The sequence below is a fragment of the Triticum urartu genome, chromosome 5 (assembly GCF_003073215.2).
Source record: "Triticum urartu cultivar G1812 chromosome 5, Tu2.1, whole genome shotgun sequence".
In the NCBI taxonomy this organism is placed as follows: domain Eukaryota; kingdom Viridiplantae; phylum Streptophyta; class Magnoliopsida; order Poales; family Poaceae; genus Triticum; species Triticum urartu.
Genome location: NC_053026.1, coordinates 628,013,182 through 628,027,929, shown reverse-complemented (window position 1 = coordinate 628,027,929; position 14,748 = coordinate 628,013,182). Strand labels below are relative to the sequence as shown.

The 14,748-nt window shown below is 38.9% G+C and overlaps 1 protein-coding gene and 2 long non-coding RNA genes across 3 annotated transcripts; all 3 read right to left on the bottom strand.

Moving 5' to 3' along the window:
• Positions 1-353: 353 nt before the first annotated feature.
• LOC125506367 (DNA-directed RNA polymerase III subunit 2-like) lies at positions 354-9,724 on the bottom strand. The gene is made up of 22 exons (XM_048671195.1): positions 9,663-9,724; positions 9,483-9,584; positions 8,511-8,790; positions 7,552-8,396; positions 7,389-7,469; positions 6,543-6,647; positions 6,386-6,466; positions 6,163-6,309; positions 6,048-6,092; positions 5,720-5,797; positions 5,505-5,644; positions 5,315-5,414; positions 4,900-5,018; positions 4,647-4,782; positions 4,435-4,565; positions 3,624-3,749; positions 3,489-3,544; positions 2,443-2,513; positions 2,033-2,117; positions 1,823-1,926; positions 1,047-1,175; positions 354-866 (listed from the first exon to the last, which is right to left on the bottom strand). The coding sequence occupies exons 4-22, from the start codon at positions 7,675-7,677 to the stop codon at positions 816-818; spliced, it is 1,911 nt and encodes a 636-aa protein (XP_048527152.1). The 5' UTR covers positions 7,678-8,396; positions 8,511-8,790; positions 9,483-9,584; positions 9,663-9,724; the 3' UTR covers positions 354-815.
• A 1,651-nt stretch (positions 9,725-11,375) lies between these two features.
• On the bottom strand, positions 11,376-12,291 carry LOC125506370. Its single transcript, XR_007282644.1, has 4 exons — positions 12,230-12,291; positions 11,769-11,798; positions 11,555-11,587; positions 11,376-11,475 (listed from the first exon to the last, which is right to left on the bottom strand). It is a non-coding gene; the product is annotated as an uncharacterized LOC125506370 (long non-coding RNA).
• Positions 12,292-13,649: 1,358 nt separating this feature from the next.
• On the bottom strand, positions 13,650-14,507 carry LOC125506369. Its single transcript, XR_007282643.1, has 5 exons — positions 14,431-14,507; positions 14,263-14,335; positions 14,022-14,112; positions 13,855-13,907; positions 13,650-13,780 (listed from the first exon to the last, which is right to left on the bottom strand). It is a non-coding gene; the product is annotated as an uncharacterized LOC125506369 (long non-coding RNA).
• Positions 14,508-14,748: the final 241 nt, after the last annotated feature.

Below are 14,748 nucleotides of genomic sequence, written 5' to 3'. Positions count from 1 at the left end.
TTTATTGGTCATGTTCGTATTTTGTGTCTAATTTTGACCGTAGATCAAAATATAAGTTGTACTACGTCCCATAATGTAAGACACTTTTGCAAGACATAGTTTGCAAAAACGTCTTACATTATGGGAGGGAGAGAGTATGTAACAAAATTTACATTTTTGGATTCATATTCGAGAGAGGTTTCTAATAATATTATTTTTATGGCATATAACTTATAGTTTGCCGCTTAAATCAAAAGACAAAATTTGGCATAAAATACAAGGAGACTAATAAACCGGGATAGAGGTAGTACACCATGATATCAGAAGTTTTCCAGTGGCAGTTGCTCAATAAAACCCCCGCTTATATCTAAAAAACAGTAAAGTACATTTATGTGGTTACCTTGATATGCTAGTAGTAGTATGTTTTACATTTCAGTAGGACAGGCCCAGTTTTTTCTGGGTTTCCTCCCGCTAGCGCTAGACCTAGCTCTGCTTGCTCGCTTTGCGCACTCGGCCTAAGTCACGGCCAAAATTTCTAGCACGCTCAGGGAAGATTATAACGAGCACGGTCGCTCTGTCTGTATTTGCGCCCAAAATAAAACAGTCCCGTTGCAAAAAACGAGGCACCAGGGGAATCACTCCCTTCTCCTTTTCTTGGAACCAACAACATATTTCACTTCCTCTTTATATCACACAAGAACACCCCATCACATATATGCAAATTCTTTTTTACAACAACCCAGCGTAACACATCAGGCTTCAAGAACAGAATGGCTTCACTTCACCTCAGACGCTCCTATTATCCTTCCCAGATCATCGGTGCACCACGTTACAAGTTATCCTTCGGTTAGCTTTAACCTTGGAACGACGTTCATCGCTGTCAGTTCCTGGAAAAGATAGCCAGACAATACGTAACTTGAATGAAACTGAGGGTATCCAAGCAACCAAAACTAGGCACACAATTCAGCTTCAGGCCCTGGATTAGGAGAGCATGCGGAATATCTCAAGAAAACAATTAATCTGTGTCACTTAACATTGTCATTTTCACTCCCTCCCTTCTGCAGTACCTGAAACAATAGCTTGCAAGCATAGGGCATCATCAGTTGCTGCATATTTTCTCCACTTTTGCAAAATGAACAGAAGGAGGTCTTGAGTCTGTGGTTGTAGTAGCCTAACAAACCACATTTTCTGCAAACCTGGAGAACATGAACAACCATATATGCCTAACATTAGGTTGCCTAAAACTCGTGTTATCTCATTTCCTATACTTGCATCCTGCATACAAAATGTTGCATTTTTTGCAACTAAGCAGTTCGAAATCGCCTAAACATGTAAATAAGCATATGCACGCATTTACTCAGAAGATAAAATGTTGCAGCAATTTTGTAACACATGTAGAAAAAACTTAATGCTAGAACCATCTATATGGTCACACATCCCCACATAACAAGTCAGGTTGTACCAGACAAACGGCAACCCATCTTTATATCATTTCCAAAGACTCCAACCATGGAATAGGTTAAAATTATTTAAATATATTCTTCTGTATAAACTTTAAACCTCCATAGCCATCCCGCCCCACCCAGAAGGAAAAACAGCAGCCAAAATTCAGTGAAATATATTTAAAAGAGCAGCAGAACAGATAACACTGACAATCTTTCAGAGTTGACGGATACAAAAATTATTTGATTTGAGTGCTAGATTAACCAATGCTACAAGGTTGACATGTTTCATATACGACTACCAATCCTACGACAACAAAAACAACATGCACATTTATGCTTCCTGCATGATACCATCTGTCCAGCCTACTGGAAGTATCAGAATCTACTTCAAAGATTACCTGCGCTTGATATGGATCACTCGACAGTAATAGACGTTCAAGTATCACCATACTGGCACCATGCGCAATTAAACAATCACGCTCCATCTCACCAAGACGCAGGCCTGTGCAAAAAAAAACATTTTTAAGGCGAACAACAGGATTGTTAACAGGAAAAGATATGAAGCTTCAGTCATTTAAGCGCAGCATATGTAAAGGGAGATGAAAAACCTCCATTGCTGTTTCGCCCTCCAGTAGGTTGCCTGGTCAATGCAACTCGTGGTCCAGAAGCTCGAGCATGCATCTTATCAAGAACCTGAAGAATTCATATATATGAAGCTAGATAATAACTTAGAAATAAAATATCAAGCAAGCTGAAAGGGATCAATAAAAACAATCATATCAAATTCAAGATATTACAACCTATTCCAACCCGGAAAAGTTCAAGGTATCTTCGTTCTGTGCCAAATTAGACCATCTTGCAACACATCTCTAAGAACTAAAATCTATATTGTCATTATCAACCCTTAAGATATTACTGTACACCAAGGCATAGTGGACAAATAGTAGCAGTAGAAAACATAACATATTTTAAGGACAAGCAAAATAGATCATAACCAAAAAACAAAGACTGTGCCTACCATGTGCTTCAATTTCTGGTAGTAGATTGGCCCCATGAAGATATATGCCTGAAGAGGGTGGCCTAAAGTGCCTGAAAACGGTGAAACAGTCAGCGCTCAAGAACCCTGACGGGACCAGGCAGATGTTGCACACGAACCATGCAGAAAGAACATCTGACAAATCTAATTTTTTTCCTTCGGGGAGGAGGATAAGCCCTGGCCTCTGCATCCACCATGTGGTGAAGACCAGCCTTGCGGGCAATTAAAGGGTTTAATAGTTCAGGCTGGAGTTGGCACGCCCCCACAGTTCAGGGGATCATCTCGACTCTTTTCCATACAGTGGGATCATCTCAACAGTTTCCCATTCATTGTATGAACTTAGCATACACTTTTTCACCAAAAACTCATTCAACATGTGGTCAATGCCCAGCAATTGGTAAAAATGGCAAAAATGTAGAACAAGAAAGATGATAAACCATTTTCTAATTCAAGGAGGGTTTTGGAATCTATTTTCAGCACAAGGAGCTCCATAGTCAGTTTGTCGTAACACATAACAGGAAAACCAGACAGTTTTCAACCAATTTTTATTTCAAGAAAATTTTGGAATTTCAATCTTTCAAGATTTGAAGCTTTAGATGCATCTAAGAAGCACCAGTACATCATGGCTACATATTTGAGGCCAAAAACCAATCACTGCCCAGGAAACCGGCAGGTGAACATTTGACCAAAAACCAGCAAAAACTGTAGTAGGCAAGTTGTTTAACCATAGGCAGCCCCATATTTTGCGATCTAAGTTCACAAAGTAGATATTTTCATAATGCACATACAAGATTAATCGTAGAAATTTTCCATCAACAAGGTAAATGAAACAAATCAAGTTCTCATATTCTTCTTCTACTACAAACGAAACACAGGATGTTTGAGAAAAAAAATTAAGTTCTCATATGGCTTACTTTATTTGCATATTAGCGTCAGCATCATGGTTTCGAGTTCAGTCGAATCTATTCAACACAGGCTAGGAATAACATGAAAATATAAAGATCATCAGAACTTCTTAGGAAACACACCTGAGTACAATAAATCTTTTCCATGATAGTTGAAGCCGTGCTTGACAAGAGTATAGCTAATACCAATGAAAGCAATGTTGAAGAATAGTTGAGAACATTCCAAGATGAAATAATATCATGAAAGAATAATATTACCTCATGTATTCAACTTTATTAGCATTACCACTTGGTTCACCAAATGCACTGCCATAATAAAATTGCTCACATGATGCACCAGCCTTTCCGCCAAGAAGTTCAAGCATTTGTCCTACCGTCATACCACTAGTGAACAAAAGGAGAGTCAGCATGTCGTGAAAATACTTTCACAGTAACCAGCAACACAATATAACTAATAGACAATATCAGGCAAACAGAATTTAATCATGTAAGCGATATTAAGCATGCACATAGCCAGTATATATGAACTGGAAGACTGGGTGGTCCTTCTAGACATGTCTAGCTCTTGTACCTCAAGTGTCAGAATCACAACCAAGAGCATGGAACAATTATGCAAATTGATTTATTTCTAGGTGTCACATTAATATCAATAACTCACAAGTCTAATATCACAATCCCGTAGGGCGAGTATCTTCAACTTTCTTCTCAAATACTCCCTCCGCCCAGAGTTAACTGTCGCTGAAATGAGTGTAACTAGAGGCGTTTTAGTGTGTAGATTCACTCATTTCAGTGACAGTGGACGGAGGTATATACTAAATGTGTGTAGTATTGAGTTAGAAGAAGAGAAAAAGAGCATGATGTCTACACACACATTTGAATACCAAAATGGGTATACTCCGGCAAAATAAGGAGTCCCAATCTTTCGTATTAAATTGAAGATGAGCTAAATAACAGAAAACAACCAACTGAATGGTTGTGGCTCCAGAGAACAAACTCAACTAACAGATAGATATAGAAGAAATCAGCAAAAAAGGAAAAGCATACAATATAACCAAAGCCAATATAAAACCTTGGAAATCCATGGGGATTCATAACTAAATCAGGGCATATTCCTCTCTCAGAGAAGGAGAAGTCTTCCTGCTGAAGAATGGTACCACAAACACCTTTCTGTCCATGTCTGCTACTAAATTTGTCACCGACCTGCATCACAAACAGGAACACAAATATTTACCTTCATTATTCTGTACATCAAACTTAAGGGATTCAGCGAATAGGCCATACCTCTGGCCTCCTAGTGTGACGGATAATACACTTGATGGTCAAGTTGTCATTACTATCTGAGGAAAGTATTACACGATCAACTACAGTTGTCTCATCATCATCACCTTTGTAAATAGCTGGGGAGTCTTCATAGTCCCTGGATGAGCAATGTTTCAAGCGACTGAGAACATATAACGTTATTGAACAGCAAAACTTTGGAGCCAAAATAATAGAAGATGGAACATAATAACCACAAAAACACAAGAATAGTCACCTGTCGGTTGATGTAACACCAGGACTTTTTGCAGTATTCTTGGGAGTTTTCTTGTTCACATAGATATCACCATCGCGGATTATTAGACCTGGCTCGGCATACCCATCTTTATCCAAAACCTATCAAAAGTTCCCTGACTTAGGAGTATACAGAAAAAATGTAATACCAATTCCCAATACCGAGTAGACAAATTAAGAAGACGTGAATAACTTCAGCCAAATTGGGACTGGCAAGCCCATTTCAATAATACCACCCATTATAAATGATATACAAATAATAAAAATCAGACAAAAACTGCTGGAAAAAAACTCATAATAAAATACTTAAAACTGGCTACTATGCCAATCAAGTGAGAAAAATGAAGGGTCTTGTAGTGTCAGAAGTCAGAACAGTCACTGGTCGGTGCTTTTCCTACCTGCATATTCTGCTTCTTCAAAATATCATCTTTATCTCTCTCTGGTTTAACATTCTTTTCTGACCTATTATTCCCATACTTCTGCATTGCCACCGTGTACCTTTAGAACAAGAACCAAAGATACACTATAAGAACCAAAGCAGAATAAAAGGAAGAGCATCTTTATTTGAATTATTAAGCATAGCATTACCTTTTCATTCTTATGCAACGACCAAAACCTCGATCAAGGGATGATTTATTGAATACAATTGCATCTTTAATATCATATCCACTATCACTCATGACAGCAACAGTTGCATTCTGCCCAGCCCCAAGCTTATCATATCCCACCTGAAAAGATATGTAGTAAACTATGTAACATCAAATTTCAAATGAGGAGGGGAGAGGAGGGGGCAAGTGACGAACCAACTCGATTGTTTTTGTTGTAACCAGGGGACGTTGCGCGTACACTAATAAATATTGTAGAGAATCTGCCCGGGACAACTGAACACATTCCAAAGAAACATTATTTCACGTCAGTAAGGAAACAAGCTTAGAACAAGGGCCAGAGTATAACAACATGTAAAGTGAAATTAAATGTCATACGAATGTGATTTTGATACTTTTCAACAGTCAAATGTGTAGGTTGCAGTTGCAACCAACCAGGCCAACTCGTGCTGCATTGATGTGAGTGCAACGAAACAAAAACACATGCATAATTAAATGGTCAGAAACAACTCAAGCTGCTTCTTACCTGATTATACGCAATATTTCCCATTGCTTGCTTACCCATTGCGCACTGCAGATGAAAAAAATGTAAACGAGAGATGCAATGAATCATTATGTGCAACAATAACCCAAATCCTTACCTGGTAAGTGTTACGTGTAGATTGGTTATGGTGTGGATAAGGAATAATCCCAGCCACAACCCCTAATATAGTCAAGGGCTCTATTTCAATGTGTGTGATTCTGCTTCTCTGAACATCATCTTGATCCTCATGCTCATACGATGCAATCTGTTTGGATGATCTTAAACACATTATAAGAAATTAAATAAACCATAAAGGGAAAGTCAAAAGAATCATGTTATACCAATGCATTGTTCTCTTCATTGACATCAAGATATTCAATCAACCCAAAACGCAGAAAATCGTCAAATGAGAGGTGACCAGCCTAGAACAGAAAAAAGCAGTTCTGAACTAGATAACAAAAAACAACCAATAGATAAAACAGCATGTGATGCACTAACCCTCAGTTCCTGCATATGATGGTCTTGGACCCTTGATATTCCCAAATCAGCGATTAAAAGTGGACGACAAACGCGACCGCCATCAGAGGCAATGTGAATGCAACGCTAGAAATGTCGACAAGTTATTAGATCCAAATCATCCTTTTGAGAACAAAAAGAGATAATACCACAGCAACCAATCAACCAACAAACAAGATAGTACTCCCTCCATTCCATAATTTTTCTAGTGGTTTTAGTTCGAATTTTAACTAAAACCACGACAAGAATTATGGAACGGAGGGAGTTGTGTGCTATTTTTCGCAATTTCAGGTACATCCACAGAAATAGCATGGTACTCATTGACCAAGACACCTAATTATGAAACTGAACATATAGCCACGGTTTGCTTCATGTGAGCAACCTAAATCTTAAGATCCCGGTTATATCTTCAGTTTTGTACAGTTAAAAGGCTGGTACAACTTCTGGAGGAAAAAGAATAAACTCAGCAACAAGGGTCACATACAATTATATGGCCCCTCCTAGATAACATGGAACAGTAGTAACAGTAATATCATATCACTGCAAACGATGATAACATGGACACAAACGACACTACTGATATTTTCAAAATATTTGTGTCACATGCCACAATCACTGTATCCATCAAATTGATTCCAGAAGGCAAGGAGCTATTTCCCCAGGCCTGGAGATAAATTAGCTGTTAGAATTCTTTTTCCTCACATACACAAGTATGTCGCCAGATGATTTTATTATGTGCTGCAAAACTGTTACAGCTTATACTTCCAATTTTATTATGATGCAGTATTCATAGTAAGCTAGCTAGTAGAAATCAAGAAAAAAAAATACCTGCTTCTGATTTACAAAAATGCTTACAAAGTCCCAAGATGAGCTTAACCGACGCAGTTTTCTCATATTATCAGCAAATCTCTGAAAAGAATCACGGGTGGCTTAACGAAAAATTAAGAAAGGAAGAAGAAAAGGCAAAGGTAATGTTTATAAGAAACTAGACCTGAGGTTGCCTATGTTTCCCCAGTATTGATCCATTGAACATGATCAGAAATGAGTCTGATGCGTGAACTTCTTCTGCGGATAAAATTGATAAATCTTCCACACCTAAAGTATAACACTGGTACATAATGAACAAAAGTGGAATATATAAGATTGCTCATAACTTGTCGCACTTCTTTATACAATGGATGTAAAGAACTAAAAAAATGCAGCAGGTTAGACCACAATCAAATTGCATATAGGGTGCATACTGCCTATTTAGGTGATTAATGACCACATGTGACTGCTGAGTTGTGCTCTGCCTCTGCTAGTATGTAAAATCTAGTTTTTTTCAAAGTATGTACAATCTATTTAATTATAGGAACTACCAGTAAATTGTGTTGTTGCAGCTCAGATTATTTCGAGTAATTATTATAAACAGTATGCATGCAATCATGCAGAAAACATGCAGACATAGGCACATGCACACAAAAAACTATGGTGGCTAGTAATAAATCTACAACTTCACGTACAACCCACATGATTTCCCACTGAGCACACTCTGTGTGTAAAGGTGCCCAATCATAGTGGGTGCAGTCGTATTCCCAAAACAACACGAATCAAGCAATGGTTGGATATGAGCTCATCAATACCTCAATACACACAAGAACATGCCCACACAGGCAGTCCGGCACAAAGCATTAAAGACAACAAAAATAAAAATAACTGAATTAGGAGAAAACAAACCAGCTTCGTCAGTGGGCCATCATCCTCTTGATCTGTTGTAATGTGAGTTAACAAAGCTAAGTTTTTTGTCAATCCACAAAGTTCTCCTTCGGGAGTATCGCATGGGCAAAGCATACCCCACTGCCATAAAAATAGTTCACAAGGAGCAAATAGAAACAGGTCTGAGGTTTCAGATCTTCACGTATATTGTTGTTTCTTTACGAAGTAGAAATATAGCTACCATTCTATCCTCACCTGACTAGGGTGCATTGCACGGGGCCCATTTGTTTTCCGGGTCTTCTCTAATTCTTGTGATATGCGTGTCATGTAGCCTAAAGATGCCATATAGGATAGCCTAGAAAGCGTCTATATATATAGAAGCAAAAGAAAAACTTAAATCCCAAAATATCTATAGATTAGAGAAGGGGGCTCGGAACTCAGATACCTGTGATACACCTTTTCTACTCATACCAAATTGTCCTGTGTTAATGGCCAACTCCATACCAGAGGTTATGGTAGAAACCCTCTCTATTATCTGCAAAATAAGGAAGTTATACATGTAAGATAGCTGTCTGAGCATCCCAATGATAAACCAATTCCAATATAATGCGCAGAGCAAGAATAAAAAGGTAATGCATTTCTCCGGTGCATTGCACATTAGGCTGTCAAGTCAAAATAGTCAGGCAATATGTTACATAGCAGTGGCATTTCCAGGAATGAAACTTTACTTCATCATAAACACGAAGACAATTAAGCTATTATATTATCGAAGGACTAAATAACAGCAGCACATAATAAGTACTGATTTGCGGCTTTCAAAAAGGCCAACTAGCTGTAGGCTCTAAGTTTTGTTGCAAGATCAACCATGAACTGTAATACACACTGACCCCTCTGGCGCATGTCATTGTTTTTGACGGTGCAAGTGCAACTAGCAGCCTGGTTAAGGTTATTGACACGGTTGAAATGGGCAGCATCGAGCAGTGGAGCAGGGACTCCATGGTTCAAAAAAATTGCTCTCTGTTTTCACCCAAGATGATAAATACTCTATGGATCTGATTAGTAAACTTTGTAGTTATAAAGGCATTTTCACATGTGGAGTTTATGAGCTTAGCATAAAACAGCAACAGAAAGATACTTCTTCACTTAGTAAGATCATCAAGGTATAACACAAGCTACAATAATTGAAATGCAAAAGGAGGGCAGAAATTAGCATCCATAAATATGTACCTGCTTAAAATTCAGGACTCCGTCACGATCTTCACTTGTATTGTTGCTCATAGTTTTGCCCATAATATCCATAGCCAACAAATTCATTCTTTTGAACAGATCCTTCACAAAGAAAAACACTGTAGGAGATAAAACCACATAATGCAACCATCTAATGAAATGATTAGAGAAACTAATCACCTCGAAGAGCAGGGATACTAGTTCACCAGACAGTTGCAGCCTCTTATTTCCTAAATAATCCTGCAAGATATTCAACAAAAGGTCACTTGACAACAGGTCATAAACGTGCAAATTTCTGAAGACAGTTTCGCGTGCGCTTAAGGAAGTTAGTATATTTTCATTCTTTCTATGTAAAAGTGGTTGATTTCTTATACGCAATTTTCCTATTATTCCACCCTAATAAACAAAAGATTATATATGTTTTAGTTATTTTAATTCTCTGAAGTTGATACAGTTACCTTCCCGAGTGAACGACTTTTAACGCTGCAACTTTGACACCTATTCGCACACCTAAGCATGTTACATAGGAGCCAATATACTGTAGAAGCTTCCCTAGAATTTTATAACATTACCCCGATTACATTTCAGGGATATATTTACTCTAGATTAAATGCAAACGCTTTGAGTCTCGATGCACTGATTAGGTGCCGCTGGAGTTGGGGTGGACAGTCGATCGGATCCAATAAAGCACATTGTGCCACAGGGAGCGCGAGAAGGAGCAGCCAGTCAAGATGTGGCACATGGTCTCCCCGCTTGGTCGCAAAGCACACAGCACAGGGAGTGCGGCAGGCCCCTCCTGGCGAGCCTTGCTGCTGTCCAGCAGCAGTCCTGGCATGCCAGCAAGATGAACTTCACCCTCGGGGGAGCCCAAGACCTCCAATTCACTTTCAAGAGACGATGCCACCGACCCTTGAAAGTGGATGTTATAGTAAGTCTTGAAACAGGTTAAGGGCCCCATGAATGTCAGAGGCCCATCGTCTATCCACAACGGTACGGCGCTTCTGATTGCGCCCCAAGACTAAAAGGACGGAGTAGCTTGGGCGCGATCTCAGAGATGGAATTGCCACCAATATGGCAATATCCAGTAGTCTTCCCAAACGAGAGAAGACATTCCATCACCATCTTGGTGGATGCTCAAAACACGCACTGCTCGTCTCTCCTGAATTGCATGCCAGCCCATGCCAAGGGCGTTGGGGGTCCGTATACATCCTCCATAACCAGCGAACCCAGAGGCTGATCGCCAACCTGGGGAGGCCGTGGATTCCTAACCTGCCGAGCCCTAAGGGGCAGCAGACCTTAGCATAGCTAACATGTCAGTGCCCGCCTAAAGTGGCTGTTTCTGCCTGTTCAAAGGAACTCCCCGGAGAATCGATCTGCCTGAGAACTCACTCACCACGAACTGGTGGAGACGGATGACTATAAGGCCCGACTTGACCAGTGTCGAGAGGGGGGGGGGGGGGGGGGGGGGGGGGGGGGGGTCACATAACACTTCGTCAAGTTAGTGTACAGATCCGAAGTTAGGATATATTTGCAATCTTGTTCATGCAGACTAAGAATAGAAGCTAACACAAAACAAAGTGATTGTGGCGATGGTGGGTAGAGTAGAGACCAGGCAAAACAGAGTTAACATGCAGAGCGTTGTACCAGATGATTTATGACCATCAAAATGATAAAGTTTCAATAGAGATTCCAATACCAAGCAAGATCACTCTGCAGTCAGGTTTTATAAGAATCAGTTAGCCACTATGCGTGTTAAGCTATAATTAGAGAGTTGCAATATAAGGATTTCATTTCTTACGAAACAATATCGAAGGCAAGAAAAGCTGGCTTTTGCTAGATGACTTCTTTTAAGACTCATTCACTTAAGTGATACAGGGAGTAGCTTTGAACTTGCCTTGTCATCAAAAGTGTCAGCATTCAAGACTGTGTCCATCATGCGCCTTAATATTACACCAGTGTATATGCTCTTTGCTCGCAAGTTCCCATTCTTGACCTGAAGGTGCGATTGACATGAGAAGGAAAGAAGACCGGCTACAAAGCCAAGGTAGTAGAGTTCCCATTATTTATCTCACCGGCACATGCGCAAGGAAATGATTATGTAGGACCTGAAAGTGGCAAATAGAAGGAAATGAAGTAACTTAATCTGAACAAGAACACAAGTTTGCAGCTCTGTTTGCTAGTCTCTACCAATTAGTTTAAGACAGAAATCTGGAAACTTATAGTTAACAGTACATTTCCTGAACCATACATAAAAATTAAGAGAAAATATGAACTTTCAGTTAATACCTTCATAGTTGTTTGATGTGGATACTTCATCTACAAAAATAGCCAAATTCAGTACATGAAGCCACATTTACATGCAACTAAAACATATAAAACTTAGTAATGATAAAAGGTAAAAGAAATACATCCCTCCCTCATCTGGCAATGAAAAATAGGATAAGTGCAACTGCTTCTTACCAACCAAGTAAAATGTAATTCTTCTAGAAAGATAGGAAGTGCCTCTAGAAATGAGAACATAGCAGAAATTGCCAAGGCTGCTAAATGAAAAGTAAAATTCCTACCACTCCCTCGGGGGATATTACAGAGAATACATGACTCAGTAATGAAGGGATATACTCTTGCAAAGCTTATGATGCACTTCATGCACTATTTATTGATCTGCAAATTGCTTGGTATAATTCAAACTACAAAAAAAGGTTTCTTTAAGGATGATAGTAAGGCACACTTATCGGTTCAAGTTTCACCTTGCCATCCATGTACTGAAGAGCTTGTTGTTGTGTATATATTCCCTCAGAGGCACATTCCTAAGAAAGTAAAACCCATTTAAATAGCCTTAAGTAAAAAAAACATAAGCTCTAGAAGAAAAGAACAAGAAAAAAGGACAAGAGAAAGGTTTAACACTTTTCACAAGATTAAAAGACCAAATAATTATGTAGTCCTTCTGAGGTCTCAACTAACTCAGAAAACAACTACCTGAATAGATAAAAATAGTAAGTCCCCATATCTTGGATCTCGTCCAAGCATTTGTACAACCTCTTGGTCACTTTCCATTCCCATTGCTTTCAAAACAACAATTATAGGAATCTGCGGAATTCAAAGCTTGGAAATTAAGATATGAATGTCAATTACTCCTTGCACATCAATACAGGAATCAAAGGCCTTATGCACATTTGTTAAGAAGTTACCAGGTCTGTAGTCAAGGAAAAATAGAAGGCTACTCCCTACTCAGAGTCTGTCCTATTCAAGGATGTGACTGCTTAAATTTGGGAACATTAGCACAGTGTTGTCGCGCTCCAAAATTTGGGAACATTAGCTTAGATTCAGAAAGATGTATCAATTGGAAAATAACATCCCGATGTTACTTTTCAATTAGCACCGTCTTGCCGCGCTCCTAAATTTGTGTCAGCATGGATTCTACCGTGATTGGCTTAATCATAAATGATTGTTTGGGCTCATTTCTAGATCTCAGCACTATTGGTCAAGTTCAAGAGGTATTGAACCCTCATAAAAAGCTGTCCATCTAGCTTTCTCCTTCCACAACCTATTGCATTCCCGTCCACCATTATAATCTAGCAAAACCCAATGGACCGGGCACCAGCAAACAAGTTACTACTGTAAAGTATTCAAAATAATTGACACAGAACTGAGTCATTAAGTACAACATTAATTTTTCTGTCATCCTATACTACCAAGGGTTACAAATAAAAAAGATTCATATTATTATTAAATGGAAGAAATGGTAAAAAGACCAACGGGATAGCAAATGCATACCATCTTAGTGAATTGATTCGAATCTAGATAGATCTTTTTGTTGTCCATGACAACTAGAGTCTTGCTTTTTATTCCATCTGCACTGCTCATAACCGACGCAGTCACCCTGATGAGAAAAAAAAAAGGCCACCTCGTTATATGAGCCAAAGCGGAATACCGTTCCTCCTTTTCCATAGGTTCTCTTTTTTTATCTTCACACCAAAAATTTTATTAGTGTCCAGCTTTTCTATTTATAACAGCTGTCTATCCATCAAAATATTTCACTTAAGTAAACTACCCAACCAAGTAATCAGGAATAGTCAGACACATGTAACTTCAGACACATGTAACTGACAAAATTGATGTCATGTTTTCAAACCCTTAAAACAACAAAGGATATACTGGATGCTGGTACAAAATTCAAAATAGTCGACAAAGGACACAAAAAGTTATAATAAGGAAGGAGTATGAGTGTATGACCTTCCTTTACGATCGGTCTCAATAATAATATGATTCTTTGGTAATTCTTCTTGTATAAGAATGACCTGCACATGAAAAAATAAGACCCAGTTGGCACTGTTACTATTGTAATCCTATTAGCAGTTGATGATTTAACTACCTTCTCATTTCCTTTCACAATGAAGTAGCCGCCAGGATCAAGGGGGCACTCGCCTACATGCCCAATAATCAAACTTTCAAAACAAAACAAAAAATTATAACATGGTATTCTATCTAAGAAGAATCGTTTTTCCCCATAAACAGTCACAAGACCAGAAATAGGCTGACCATATCTTGCTAGTTCATCTTCATCCTTCCCATTCAGAACACAAAAACAGCTTCTGAGCATAATAGGCATGTACCCAATGGTGGCACTTTCCTAGAGTAAATAAACAAGACACAACAGGGATTAAGTTTCTTTGCGACTAAGGTTGTAAGAGGTACTTAAGATTACGTTTGACATATGCATGGAAATGAGTACTATTATGTGTGGGGGTGAAAATTTTGAACCAGACATTAGATGGGTTACCTCCCGTAGCGTCAGCGTTTTATCCCGTAAATATGTAGTGTATTCAACATCAACCCTTATGGGGGCAGCATAACTGAAGGAAGAAAAGAAAATCTTGGTAACGGGGAACTTGTAATGATGGTAGCAAAATGCACAAATTAACAATATCAACAAGATTCTCAAACTTACGTGCGATCATTAAGACGGCAGAATTGCGGTGTCAAAATATCAGTGCTGTAGTATGGACACGCAAACGGAATTTCGAGATGCACTGCAGTGTATCTGCATCAAAGCAAACTAAGACAAGACTGGAAACACACAAAAACAAAATAGTGACTGTAAACAAGTGGATAGCTGCATGCCTAAGATAGATGGACGGGTCTTGGGGTGCTACGATGCGGTTATTTGCCATCACAATCTTCTGCATTTTTTTGGTGACGAAATAGTTGAAGGAACGAATTTGCTCCTTCACGAGGCCTCTTGTCTAGCATTTCATCAAACAAATAT